Source organism: Labrus mixtus, chromosome 8 (genome assembly GCF_963584025.1).
Source record: "Labrus mixtus chromosome 8, fLabMix1.1, whole genome shotgun sequence".
In the NCBI taxonomy this organism is placed as follows: Eukaryota; Metazoa; Chordata; class Actinopteri; order Labriformes; family Labridae; genus Labrus; species Labrus mixtus.
In genome coordinates this window covers 21752812-21767650 of record NC_083619.1, presented here as the reverse complement: position 1 = coordinate 21767650, position 14839 = coordinate 21752812, and the positions used below count along the sequence as shown (strand labels likewise).

The following is a 14839-nucleotide window of genomic DNA, read 5'->3' as shown; positions in this document are numbered from 1 at the left end:
AGCTTGTCAGGTGTGCAGATGTGTGAATGTAGGCAAAGTTAACATTTCTTGTCCCTGTCTTCACACACTTACCTCTGTCACTTTACATGAATGGCTCTGAATAGACTGTCATACATAAGGTCCAAAGCATCATGTTCATTCTCTGACAGCAGGCTTTTTGACCCTCTGTGGTGGGAAACCACGTCACATGACCCCGTGTGTGTGTGAAGCACACTGAGGCCTTACGAGATTGAGTTACTTTTCATGGCTGCTTTGTCTGCTGAAAAAATTAGGCAACTAAAAAAACTCTGATGAATATCTAGTTTCTTTCAGCTTGAACAAAGCGGCAACCTCTGATGTTGAAAAGTGAAGCCAATGTGAAAGTGCAAAAAAACTGCAGATCCTCCAAAGAGTCCACTTGAGGGCAGGCTCAAAAAACCAAGGAACCCCCGTAGAGCCAGTATTAAAATGCCCATTTTTATATCAGAAATAAACATGTTTACAGTCTGGTACAAAAACCTGATTTGGTCTCTAAAGCTCATTTTTATTATTGGTAAAAACTGTTAGAGGGATGATTTTTTTTTATAACTTATATGATCTGATAATATTAAGGGTAAGAGGGTTTCATAAATGAGGGGGGAATTGACTTACATGTGGGCGGGTTGTAGACCCCCGCATCAACTCAACCTCTTTTCGAGAGACGACTGCCATTTTTTGGCTTCAAAACTGCACTTCCTAAACCAATGGATGATGTCACTGAGACTACTTCCATGTTTTATACAGCCTGTTGTTGGAACATAAGCAACTCGCACAGGGCTATGTCGGCCTCGCCTTAATCTTATCTGTAAACATCTTCTTATAAATTTGCAGCTAAAGGAGTGACATTGTTAGCTTAGCTTACCATATAAGTCTAAAGGAAGTAGGAAAATACCAATTGTTGCTTTCTCTATTTGCAAAAAACTAAGCTTTAGAGATTGTGGGGGGAATTCGATATTTATTTTTTTGACCTATGCCATAAGCCTTATGTTACCCTGTTTTATCTTTTGCTCATTATATTTTCTGTGTAGACAAAAGGACTGCTTTGCATACATCACCATAATAGAGATATTTTGAATTTAAAATGAAACCATGCCAATAGAGAACATTATACACTAGAAGGGAAGGATTTCAAGCCAGTATGCTATCTGAAGAATGAAGAGCATTTCGGTAACCACATCTGTTTTTTACTTTTCTTTAACAGGTTGCCAAAGAAAATCCGGCAGTCAGCAGAAACATGTTCAAGGCTGAGGTCTGCACACTGGACTCAGATCTAGAGCAGCGGCGGTTTCTTCTACACATTTGGTAGCTGGTGTTGGATGTGGTGTGTTTGTAGTCGTTCCAACAAATGCTTCTGACCCTTGGGAAACCAAATCTATAACTGAAATAGAGCGGTAAAAGCTAGGCTTCACTTCTGTCTATATTTTCAAGAGAATGACCACAGTTTTTAACAATGTAACCACACAGTGTGGCTCTTGGGAGAGCAGTACAAATATCGACTCCCTTTCCTGTTCAAACAGTGAGCCAGTCTGGTCGTGGTTGTGTAGGAGAGGAAGATGAACTGCTGCCAACATCTTTGGAAAGAAGTCAAGTTTTAAAAGAAAAATACATGATTTTGGCTGCTGGCAGAGGGCCTTTTCTTTGTCCGGTATTAAGTTAGTTCTGCAAGACAAACTTAATTGGATAAAACTCATCCTGGGTTTGGGTCCAAAACGCCAGGCTAGCTAATCTATATACTAGCATTGATTACCTCCTGTTGAAGCTTCATGTTAAAAGCACAGAGAGAAAAACACTCTTCTTGAAATCTACATGAAAAGAGCTTCTCCCAGATTTAAAAGCATCTCCTTTGAAATGCGTCCACTGACCATTTCTAACCGTGTCATTATTAAGGCCATCATCTCCTACTTAGTTTCACCTTTCAATTCTTTCTATATATGTAAGGGGAATAATTGTGACACATATTTGACAGCTAACACAAGAGATGCAGACGTGCCATAGCTCAGTTTAGTTTAAAATAATTAGAATTTTGCGGTACCCTCGAACAGTCAACCTGAAATACAGTTCAAAGCCGCTGTTTTTTCACGATCTTCTCAGCTATCCCTGTAACTGGGGTTTCTCTGTTCATTTAAAAGATACCAATAGATTTCACAACATATTCTCAGAATGCTAACGTGTAAGGTTTTCAGTGGAGAAAGGGGATCAGAGAGATATGCTGATGTATTTTTAGCAAATGTGCACTTTATCTTAGAGTGTTTCATAATGTTCGACCTCATCCCCTCCCAGGCTCTTCCTGACCAAACGTATCTTTGTCAGTCTCTCTCTCCCTCTCTCTCTCTCTCTCTCTCTCTCTCTCTCTCTCTCTCTCTCTGCAAACCTGACGGACAAAAACATTTGCCTTGAACCTCCAAAGAGATGACAGCTGCTGCCCCCCTGTTCTATCCCTCTAAAATCTGGCACACTGTGCTCAGAAAGACAAGAGCAGAACTGGCTTTGTGCTGCAAGGACAAACAACTGTCATCAACACTATAGCCAGAGTCCCCGAGTCCACCCTGGGAAGCCCAACATGATGTAGCAGAAGCTTGTCATGCAGCTTTGAGAGATAAACCTTAAAGAAACTATTTTAAAGAGGGAAATCAGCTCAACCAGAGTCATTGCTCTTATTGCATGGCTGACGTGCGTAATTTACAAGATTATTGAATGTATTCTGTGGGTTAATGCAGGACCATCAAGGAAATCAGATTAGGAGAGCGTGAGTGTCTTACACAGTGAGTGACATGCCACAAGATCTCCCCCGCTGATACCCACAGAGAGAGAGGCGGGGCGGCGTCAAAATACCAGGAAACAACACACTGATAGTGCACACACATACACACAGAAGTACATTCCCATGCAGGTCATGTATTTTTAGATCAAAACCGAGGCACAAATAAACTTTAATTTAGTATTTTGTTGACTTTTTTTTAATATAAATGGCTAAAGCTGCTGTCATGAGAAGCATTACGAGGCAATGGCTTCACTGTTTGTTTACATATGAAATGATACACGACCTTATCGTTTCTAATGGAAAACATGAGTCTGTAGGAATCCAGATTCTGCTTCAAATCTATGAGACAACACTCAATGAACTATGGACTGTGTATATGTGAAGTGGGCGTAGCAAACATAATGTCCTCCACTGGTTTGCAGAGCACACTTTGTATCCTTCTTGTGTCCCTTCAATATAGTCAGTGGTAATGCTAGTTGCAATGCTAAGTCCCCGGTCTTGGTCTGACGGGTTAAAATAAACATCATGATTTAACGAAAAACGCAATCAGTTATGAATAATATCTGCAGGGATGTACACTCAGCATCTTGAAGATACATTCTCCTCTTTTTCTCTTTTTAGCTTCATCCATTATCGTCCTCTTCCGTCTCCTAGCCTCAGGCCCTCAGCCATTACATCGAGACGGGCTAATTGCCTAGTACTGTAAAGAAGGCGAACAGGTGATCTGTGTATTGTACTGTACATGGGTACATGTTGCTTTAAGCTACTGTTAGATAACAGCTAATGTTAGCATCCAACCGCTACCTAGCTGACAATAATATTGGATAGAAACACAATAAAATGGAAAATGTTTCAGGTGTTTGCTAACGGTAATATTTGCTGCAGTTATGTTGGACAGCAGCAATTTAAGATAGGAGTGGTTGAATGTTTTCTGTTGTGAATTATCTTTATCTACCACCTGATTTCCACCATCCGTTTCCTTTTCACTTGCTTATCAACAGGAAGGCGTTGAAACGATAAATACATACAAATCAGATTTGCGTCACTGATGTGATCTGCAATCCAGGAAAACCGCAGTAAAACATAAAAACAGCATTTGAACTTGACACCCTGAGCATGACATGAGAGGAAAATTGCTGCCATCTGAATGTAGTGACTAGAGCCGTTTCTCATGTCAGGGGTATCATCCCTTTAAAGTGCACAGTGGAAGACTGATTGCGTCACAGCAGCGCGTTGAAGGCATTCCCATTTTGAAGTTTCCATCAAATGTAGCCGTCAAATGTGGATCCTTGCAAGCGATGATTACACTTTTAATAATACTTTGTTTCAACAAAGCTGAAAAAAAAAAAACTAGAAACAGAACAATATTTAAAAAAGAAAAGGGGCCTGGAAAATTTAAATTATCTTTAAAAAAAATACCTTACATGAGTTTAGTTACGTTAGCTAGTTTTGGTGCAGCTGCCAAGGTTGCTAGGCGACAGGAGCAGTTTTTAGAATTGAAAGGGTAAGGGCTGGAACAGCTGAGGACTCAGACAAGAAATCCTTTGTAGACCAGACTGTCTCATGTCAGTGCATCTTTGCAGGCTATGAAGGCCATAGGGTCCTTTGTAGGCTGGGTCCTTTGAAAGATGCCTCCATTGAATTGGGACAAAGCTTATGATTTATTTTGGATATCCAGATATCCGGATGGGGGTCCTGACCAATAGAAAAAATGGACATTGGCTGCACTTGTTAATTCGAGAGGCTGTGTCCACCTATTGTCTACTATCCTTAATTTTTGCTTTGAAGTGTCAGCTTACTGTGATGTTTAGGGAACTTAAATATTTTCAGTATGAACATTTCAGATGTTTTTGTTTCCATGTGTTGTGCTGGTACTTTACCGATGACGAGGATGACTTTTGGTCTTGGTCTGGACGGATCAAACACCTCGTACTCCTCTATGAGCTCCGCCGTCTCCGACAGGTCTGAGTCACTCTCGATGGAAAACTGGCTGATAGGAGGGAGGCGGTCATAACGTCTGTAGGGAAAGTTGGGACTGTCTGGCAACACTGGAAAAAAACACAAACACACAAAAGTATCGGTGAGAACCAGTTTATCTGTTTTTGTCTGAAGCATTGCTGGAGACATGTTTTTCTCCCCACAGCCTGAAGATCTAATTAAACCTTTGAGGCCTAATGAATCCATTCACTCATGTGTTATGAGTTTGTCTGACAAATGGGAGAGTAATTGTGTGTTATCAATCAGGTACAGAGGCAAATCACAAGTCCCATTTCAGAACTAAAACACAAAACTAGATAGAGATAAGCCTGTTGGAACAAACAAAATGTTGTGTCTGCTGGCAATTTGACTGCGGCCGCTTGCGATCAAAACACTGATTATGGCGTTTACCAAGAGATACAAGTCATTACTGCCTGCTAGTCCAAGGAAGCAGAGCTGCAGATATTAAATGTTGATTCACATTTAATGCGGAGGATTGTTTTGATCATTTGGGTTTTGCGGAATCTAAAGAGAACAGATAAATTATGTTGTAAAAAGATATAATAACACACAAATTGTCCTTATTAAGATGAAAACATTTTGGAAAGCACACAAAAGATTGCAAATGAAAGCAAATGCTGCACTGCCTGTTACAATCTACACCAGTTTCCCCCTGAAACAGTCAATCAAGACAAGAGGGGACACTTTTCACAAAGCAAAAGAAGTAATTGATTTGAAACATCGCAGATTTGAGCCTCAGCCTTCATCCCAGAGATGATTTGTGTGATGTAAGAATATTTTTTCACTGGCTAGGCTGCAGCTCCCAGCAGCCAGACGCTGCAGATGGTAACGATTTCAGGCTGCTTTACAAACATGTGAGGATAAGTGGGATAAATGGGAATTTCTAGAAGCAGGCGGCCTTCAACTTTTCAAGAAGATTCCTCTTTTTTATAATCTTCTCTTCATGTATGCATGGTTCCTCTTCCTCAGTGATGTGCCTGTAAGCTATAAAATGCAAAACTCTCACACACATATCATTGGTCTATTTTAACCTCATGCGCACATCTCGGCCTTGCTTCATCACACAAAGGAAGGTCTGTTTGAATTCAAAATAGAGTGAATTAAAATATGCAAAAGTCAAATATAATTAGCATATGAGCTTTGCCCATGCGACTTGCACATGCAAACTGAAACCACAGCGGGAACCTTTGGGTAACTACGCTGATGTAAATGATAAACTTCACAAGTTCATCTGACATTGATCTGCCTATCTGGCTGAATAGAGAGTATATGATGACTGTGTTGGAGTTTTTTGTTGTTTGGAATCCTTTGGAGACTAAATATTTTTAAGATGCAATTTCATACTTCAAAAACAAAATCGTGACAACTAAAGGAACAACTAACTTGATTTCTTCTCTTTTCCAATCAATATAAGGCTAACGTGTTAAACAGTCATATTTTTCAGTGCAACATTTATAATTTCCTTCTTAAATTAGGTCTCATTCTATACAGTTTAACTGCTAACTAATCCAACAGTCAGTGAAGGCTGCACAGACATGGTCATGGCTGAGAACAGCACAGCAGCCCAGATTTGAAACAGCAGCAGTTGTTGCTTCTACACTTTGCAGCTGGTGCTTTGGATGTGGTGTGTTTTTGTTGTTTTGGTATCTCAACAAACATTTCTGACCCTTTTGGGGGAACTGAATCAATCATAGAGTAGTGATGCAAAAAGCTGCGATTCAAACTTTTCCTCTAGAAATCTCTCAAGGTCTTCTTCTTGTTTTCACACAGTTTTTTTTTTTTTACAATGTATCTACAGTGTGGCTCTGGGGAGAGCAGTGCAAATATCGACTCCCTTTCCTGTTCAAACAGGGATCCAGTCTGGTCGGGGTTGTGTAGGAGAGGAAGATGAACTGCTGCCAAGCATCCATGGAAAGAAGTCAAGTACGAAAAAAATAAATATTTTGGCTTGTAGCAGCTTCCTTCACCCTTGATTAAATTAATCAAACATAATGGGATTGAACAGTGTTTATATACTTCTGTGTTTTAGGTCCACAGTGTTGGGTTGGATCCACCAGGAGAATACAAATTGATGCTGGATGTGTTTTAGGGCTACAGCAATATTAAACTTTTGGATTCATCTGCAGAATTATTTATTTGTATCAATTGGTCTTTTAGAGAAGATTGACAACCTTCCAATACTAACCATCCATTCTCATATCTGCCACTTTTGACCTCTCCATCTGTGTTAGAAGCTTACTTGGCGGCCATTTTGCTAAATGGAGGAAAAGGGGAGGTACGCCACATGCCTCAACACATAAAAGATTGAATCCGGTCTCCTTCAGAAAGGGACATTTAAAGCTAATGTTGCTATATTACGACTCTTTATCAACTAAGGTTGTCTCATTTTGTGATGCTTTTTGATATCACGTGTTTAAAAAAAAAAATACAATCTTATTTTGAGGACTGATAATGTCATAAAGTACCGAAGCTACTACAGATCTCAAGTTACAATCCGTACGTTGTCAGTGTTTTTGTGCAATTTAGACAGTGTGCAGGGGTGTGCTTGCATTTTTTGCAATTAATTAAGTTTCAAATATGCTGGTTTTGAAATCCATGAACCCACTAGCCTGATAGTTGCAGCTTTTATGTGTCTTCACCGCTCTGTACACCCAGCATGCACTGCTCACCATTTCTGAAGAGGGACCTGCGTGATTGGCCGCCGTTGAGAGGAGGAAGTGACTTCTTCTCCTGTCCCACAAACGTATCCCACCGCACCTTGTCCGGTCCTCCGAGCTCGGTGGCTTTCTTCAGGCAGCCCTCCAGGTACTCGATGGGGTCGTCGGGCCGGTAGTACATCAGACCTGTCAGCAGGCTCTGAAGACAAACATGGAGTGTACAGAGGGAATGTCGAGACGTTTGCTCTCGCATCACTACAAGTTTTATTTATGATGTGTTCTGCTGTATAGGGTTAGAACAGCCAGTGTTAATGAGGCGAGGTTTTGAAGTGCAGATCTGGTTGCCTCGGCTCCACCAGGGGAATGAAACATCTCATTTTTAGTCTCCACAAAAAATAAACATCCAGATGAACTGTAACTATCAAGGAGGAAAGCCAACCACAGTGATGAATGTGAGGGCAAACTTGTGGCCAAAACACAAGACAAGTGCATGTTTGTGTGACATTTGTGCCGCACGACCCTGAATACTTCACAACAATACCTTCCCCTGAGAATCCCTGTTTCATCTCCGCCCTCACAGTAGCAATCCCTCCAACAGCAGAATGTACTGCAAACACAAAGCTTCTCCCAGATGAAAACAATCTCATGTACTAATTTAACTGATTGATAATGAAGCAAGTGTGAGCAGTAGACTAACACTGCACTCCCCGACGATGGTGTGTCACCTCAGCTCAATTTCATCTGCCTGTAAATAAACAAACAGTGATTGCTTGCTTTAGCTGCATTACAACTGAGGATTGAGCTTAATAAAGAGTACTGGCCAATTTAAAAATCCTCTCAGGAGAATGAGAAATACTTTATTATTACATTTCTCTAGGTCTGTCGATCCAGCTAAATAGAGCAAGTTTGTAACGGCTTGCTTTAATTTCACTTTTAGCATCCGGGCTCATCTTGAATTATACCTCTTAAGACTTCACCTACAGACATTTTTAGATACCTTTTCATCCTCAAGAGAGACAGGGATCTACCACAATTAGATGTAAATTGACAACAAGTAACACTGACTTAAATTGACTACACAAATTAAAAACTTTACTTGAAAGAGAAAAAAAAGAGTCGGCTTAAGAGACAGAAATCCTCCACTGCTATAAAATTACCACAAAATGAAACAAACTAAGAAGAGACACAGATTGACTGTACCAAAAGAATCCCGCACAAAAAGAAACAAGTAACAACAACAACATAACAAACTACAAAGACAAACACGCTGACCACAAAATAAAGGACGGTGACATATGAACTCAGTGAGATGTCGTATGATTATGTTTCATTGCATTTACATTTTACTCCTAAAATGAGGTGAATCTTTTTTGTACTATGCAACAGCCCTTTATTTCTACTTTTCATGATAACAGACGGCATCTTCAGCTGCACCTCTGCCTCTATTAAAAAACAATTCTGTTCTGGTGAGGAGTAATTCACAGCTTCTCTCATTTTTGAGTATGATTTTAAAGTGGAAAACAAGTGTCTGTACTCTACTATGTTGATCCCCTCAGTGAGACGCGCCGCCACTAACCATAAAAAGATGTATTTTGTATCATAAATAGTCCTCTGCTATCCGACTGGTGTGTTTCATCGGTTCATTTCTGTGTAAAAGAACACGCTGGGAAATCTTCTCGATCACCTTTCTTTTCCTCTTAGAAGCGCATCTCTCACCTCAAACAGTTGAGGTATCTCCCGCCGCGCGAGATACTCCTTGGCATCGTTGGTATTCATCTCCAGCCGGATTTCTTCTGAAATCACAACTTGTCCAGGGCGTTTTTTGTGTGTGTGTGTGTTTCTCTCCTTCAGTCGTCCAAGTGCCGTACGGTAACCTGATCTTTGTTAACGAAAGAAAGCTCAACACAGTTATCCTCTCAGCGCATTTTTGCCTCGTGTGTACACTTTACAACTGAATTCCTGCAGGCAATGCCACCGCGCCACCCTCCTCCTCCTCGGTGATGCGGATGCGTGACTCCTCCGTCTTACCTCCTACAGCGCTCCGCTTCCAGAACGCGCCGTGTGTGTGTGTGTGTGTGTGTGTGTGTGTGTGTGTGTGTGTGCGTACGTGCTTGCTTGCGTGCGTGCGCGTGTCGCGACGTTGGCACAGAGTGCGCTGTGCCAAAGACGCACGCACGCACCTCCTCTGGTCACTGATCTAATCTTCGATTAAACACAAGAAGTCATCAGTTTATATGCAGAGTTCTGTATCTCTGTTATCTCTTAGTTGCTTTTATTTTGTTATCTCTGAATAAATCTAGGACGCACATTTAGGTCATTTTGAATCTTAAAAAATAATCTTTGCTTAGCTTTGCTTATTTACGTAGTATTTCTGATGCATTTAAACACAACCAATGGCAATGCACAAAATGTGTTTTCTGTTCTTTTTTGTTTTGCATTTTTGGTTCACCACTTATATCATTTTGCCATAAATGAGACTTTTCTGTATTGATTATATAAACACAATGTCATGGAATCTCTCTTACATTAATTTCGAAATATTTAGCTGTTGTTATTTGGATATTATTGTTGTTATTTAAAAATTGGCATATTTTTGGTCATTGAGACACTTGAAGGTCCACTTAATGTTTAAAGCTTTCAATTACATTAACTTCGTCAGCATATTTTTATTCATGCTTCGGTGTCCGTGATCAAAAATAAACTCTGAAGCTTTTAAAATAGGGTTTTTGCCGTAATGTGCAAGTGACATTTATGACTGAATGAATGAATGAACCTTTATTACTACTAAGGGAATTTGCCTTGCACCAAGATAACTTGAATAATGGAAACAAATTTATTACAACAAAAGCATGTCTTTCTATCAGAGACTGGTTCAAACTGAAACATTGAAACCATCCAGAACAGCCAATTATAGCTACATGGTGGCTCACCACTAACTTGCATAACAATGTGAGGCCTGTCTTTATTTTGGGCAACGGATCGAAAACAAACAGCTTAAAAGTTCCACTGGTCATGACAAACGCTTTTTTTAGGTAACACAAGTAAGGCCTGTTTGATTTCCTGGTTAGTCCCATAGGATTGGATCCTTATAGGCCACTAATCCTGTTGGCAACTGCACACCAGTTGATTATATCACAGAACAACATTAGATTAGCTCTGTGACATCACTTTGTTTGTACAAATTCATGAATGAGCAAGAATCAGTCACTGCAGGGGACAGTAAATGATCATTTGTGGATCCGAAATGAAATACTGATTAGATTTATGTGACTGCAGACTATTCTGCTGGAGTATTATGCACGTTTTTTTTTTCTATTTGTAATGTGATGTATTTGTAAGTAGGCATTATCATGATGAATTCTGTGCAGAGTTATTGATTCTGCAAGAAGCAGCAGAGGTAGAAGACGTCTGGAGAATTTATAGTGGTCTGTTGACCTGAAAGGTGCCCTGCAGAATGTCAAAACCAATTTTAATACTTATTTTCTGCCACACTGTGTTGTTGCTTGTATGATACTTAAGAATTGCATCAAGGGTAACTTCAAGGCTGCCATGACACTTGCATTACTTCGACAGTGACATGACATTAAACATCTGCTGCCTGTGATAGTCATGTCACTTCTCATTACAAAGGCTCTTACCAATAAGCTTGAGAGGACATTTGAACATGAAGTTTTGATATATATATTTCAAATTCAGATCGGGTCAAAGGGAAATCTCAAACTATTTTTTGTTGGTGAGTCATGTAAGTTCAGAACAATGATGATGTAAAATTGCCTGATTAATAATCAACTTAAATAATTATTTTTCAGCAATATTACTCAATACAACTCCAGATTTTCAGATCCATTTATTTATTTCGGTTACTTATATTTATGTGTTGACTTAAACTTGTTATGCAATGTATTTTTCTCATGCATGTCTAGTATGTATCTGTGATTTATGCAATTATTGCTTTGGAAAAATGTTTAACCAAGCTATAAGATGTATGTACTCTGTATTTTAGATGGGGATAAAACATGTCAGAATATTATCCTGCATGGACTCTAAATAATATCCTATACAGTCTATGCTCTGACCTATATTCCATTTAAATGTTTCGGCTAAATATGGTGTTTTAAGTGTCTTTTTTTTTTTTAAAGATTGTGTAAAAGCTTTGCCAAAATACGTCTTGGCATTTCACCCTGAGGTAAAGCAGCTTATTTGGCTCTTACAGGCACTTTATTCAGTTATAAATGATGTTTTTTCCTTCTCGACCTCCTCAATATATGTAAGATTTTATTTTGAAGCGTCTCTTACCGGAAGCAGTTGGTGGGTGGAGCCACCGGTGTTCACTTCCTTGTTGCTGAAAGCTAACAGGGCTGCACAATGAAAATATTAACTTTGTTGAGCTTATGGTCCACATACTTATTAGCGGACAGCAGTAACATTGAGGTGAGTGTGTATTTATTACGTACAGCCATAAATACACCGCCAATTTCTTTATGTTTATGTCCAGTTTTGCGTATTATACCGTGTTTTCATGTTAGCCATCTGTGCTGTCATGCTACCTGTGTTGGTGATGAGTCTGTTTGCTAGAATCTGCACAAACCAGATTAAAATATTAATATGTTAATTGAATTTCTTTCACTTTATTCTCAGAATCAAGCTGCGCAGTTCTTCAGCAGTGGTCATACAAACAATTGGGCTGTTCTGGTGAGTATTCATTCATGTGTTATCTATAAATACATTCAAGCTGCATTGATTTTCTGTATGAAAACAGAACCTATTGTTTCTGATTATTATTATTATTTATTTGATTTACAGGTGTGCACATCCAGATTCTGGTTCAACTACCGTCATGTGGCAAACACTCTGTCAGTCTACAGAAGTGTTAAGAGGCTGGGCATACCTGACAGGTGACTGTTCCTTACTATGTCTCCTTTATTGTTTTTTTTTAAGCGTTACTGGCTGCACATCCAATATAATGTGGGTATTTGTTGTTGATGTCTACAGGTAAATATGTAGTGGTTTTTTTTTTTCAAACTTTGGGAACGGGGCTGTGGCTCAGTGGTAGTATCGGTAATCTGGGTTTGATCCCCAGCTCCTGCAGTCACATGTAAATGGTAAATGGACTTGAGCTTATATAGCGCTTTTCTAGTCTTCCCGACTACTCAAAGCGCTTTTACACCGCAGGTCACACCTACACATTCACACACTGATGGTAGTGATCGCTATGTAGTATCATCCATCAGAAGTAACTAATCCCATTCATACACCGCCGCTGAAGCAGCGGGAGCAATTCAGGGTTAAGGTTAAGTGTCTTGCCCAAGGACACATCGGACATGTTGCCCAGCTCGACCTTCCGGTTGAGAGGCGACGACTCTGCCAACTGAGCCACAGCCGCCCCACATGTCAAAATGTCCCCGATGTCCCAAGGCATAGAATCCCAAATTGCTCCCGCTGCTGATTCATCGGCATGTGAATGGATAGTTCACTTAACGTAGCAGAGTCTGACATCATTGTTTGAATGTAGTGTGAATGTGACATGTAGTGTAAAGACTATGAAAAAGTACAATGCATGTGCTGCATTTAAAGAAGTATACTAGAATACATAAACTGACGATGATGTGGATTCAGTTAGCACCTCTGGGCTAACACGAGGCTCATGTTAGTGTATCTTACTAATAGACATACAAATAATTTCTTGTGTCTTGTAATAAAATCAGGCGGCTGTTACCTTAACAATCCTCTTCAAAATGAAGACGCTGCAGAAATATCATGATAATAGTTTTTCACCTTTTTACGTGGCCATGTATTTCACAGCATTTCTCCCTTCACATACTGTCAGATGTATTCATTTTAAATGGCCTCTGTCTTTTTCTTCTTTTCCAGCCACATAGTCCTCATGCTGGCTGATGACATGGCTTGTAACCATAGAAACCCCAAACCTGCCACAGTGTTCAGCCACAAAAACATGGAGCTGAATGTGTACGGAGACGACGTGGAGGTGGACTACCGAGGATATGAGGTCTGTTCACATTGCAGTCAAGCAGCTTCACTTAACTCTTTATAAATGTTTTAATCTGCCTCAGGATTTCCAAAGTTGTATATCTAGGTGTCAATATTTAAAGGCTGAAATAGGTAATACATTTTAATGAGTTATGTTCTTTTTTTTTTAAATCACCATCTGTCTTTGAGCACTGACCTAGAAAACATATGTGGCTTAATTCATCACCTGTAGACTATTCTCGGTGTTGAGAATGACTGATGTTTTCGGTCTTTGTTTCAGGTGACAGTGGAGAACTTCCTTCGTGTTTTGACTGGAAGACTCCCGCCCAGCACGCCACGCTCAAAACGGCTCCTCTCTGATGACCGAAGCAACATCCTCATATACCTGACAGGTAATGAGAGGAAAAACCACAGCCTAAATACTGTAATAAAACTCTATACTGATAGATATTTTACAATGGAAACACTTAATCTACATTTCAAAGCATCAAGTTTGTACATTTCTGCTTTAGTTCCTGACTCAGAATTTCTTCAGTGAACAACAATTAATGATGAAAGCAATTCTTGTCGCTTCCTGTTACATGTGCAGGTGAAGTGAGAAGAATGCTGACATGACAGCAATGATGACAGCGTCAACAATAGCCACACTTGCTAAATACAGTATATGGCGTTTTTTGTGAGAAACATCGGGTCTGATCATTTGAGATGTTTAAAAAAACAGGTAATCAAAGTGTATGATGATACCTGGAGTGGTCACCATTAGTTCTCTATATTTTTCTTTGCAAACAAGAATTTGTGGTCCCACATTAGTCCTTAAATTGTTTATCTAACACATATTCATAAAGGTACTGCACATGATTACTGAGACGTGTTTTCACACTCTTTAGATTTAGTTTAAAGATGTATAAAGTCCAAAGACTAGGTTTTTATCAAGCATTTTGTTTTTCATACGTATTCATGGATGAATTTAGCCACAGTCCTCTCTGCTGTTGCAGAATTTCAGATCACTTCTTTGTAGTGTGAATTGCTCCCAGTCTTTTTTCATTTTTTCACATTTTGCATTATAGATCATATTTGCATTATGAATCACAGGTGAATTAATTATTGATAGTGTGTGTTTGTTAAACAGGCCATGGCGGGAATGGCTTTCTGAAGTTCCAGGACTCCGAGGAGATCAGTAATGTGGAGCTGGCTGATGCTTTTGAGCAGATGTGGCAGAAGAGAAGGTAAGTAACACAGAAAACGACATGACAATACGATGAAAGGGGCCGGGCTCCTGAAGCAAAATACAAGTGCGGTGTTTTTCTGACTGCAAGTTTACTTGAATTTGACTCGTTTTTTGAAAGATGCCCGACGTAATGAACTAAAGCAGCATACCGTGATGCCATGACAGCAAGGGAAGCAGTGAAATAAACAC

The 14839-nt window shown here is 39.7% G+C and overlaps 2 protein-coding genes across 2 annotated transcripts in view; one reads left to right on the top strand and one right to left on the bottom strand.

Annotated features, from left to right (window-relative positions):
• ak5 (adenylate kinase 5) overlaps window positions 1-9469 on the bottom strand; it is an 80937-nt gene extending 71468 nt beyond the window's left edge. The window contains exons 1-3 of the mRNA XM_061045130.1: window positions 9151-9469; window positions 7447-7633; window positions 4660-4827 (exon numbers count right to left, since the gene is read on the bottom strand). Coding sequence (XP_060901113.1) covers window positions 4660-4827; window positions 7447-7633; window positions 9151-9210 — 415 coding nt within the window. The 5' untranslated portion in view covers window positions 9211-9469. The remainder of the gene's footprint in view (window positions 1-4659; window positions 4828-7446; window positions 7634-9150) is intronic.
• Window positions 9470-11737: 2268 nt separating this feature from the next.
• The window catches only part of pigk (phosphatidylinositol glycan anchor biosynthesis, class K), a 33041-nt gene continuing 29939 nt past the window's right edge, over window positions 11738-14839 (top strand). Inside the window, exons 1-6 of the mRNA XM_061045125.1 lie at window positions 11738-11865; window positions 12073-12126; window positions 12238-12329; window positions 13306-13441; window positions 13703-13814; window positions 14552-14648. Coding sequence (XP_060901108.1) covers window positions 11800-11865; window positions 12073-12126; window positions 12238-12329; window positions 13306-13441; window positions 13703-13814; window positions 14552-14648 — 557 coding nt within the window. The 5' untranslated portion in view covers window positions 11738-11799. The remainder of the gene's footprint in view (window positions 11866-12072; window positions 12127-12237; window positions 12330-13305; window positions 13442-13702; window positions 13815-14551; window positions 14649-14839) is intronic.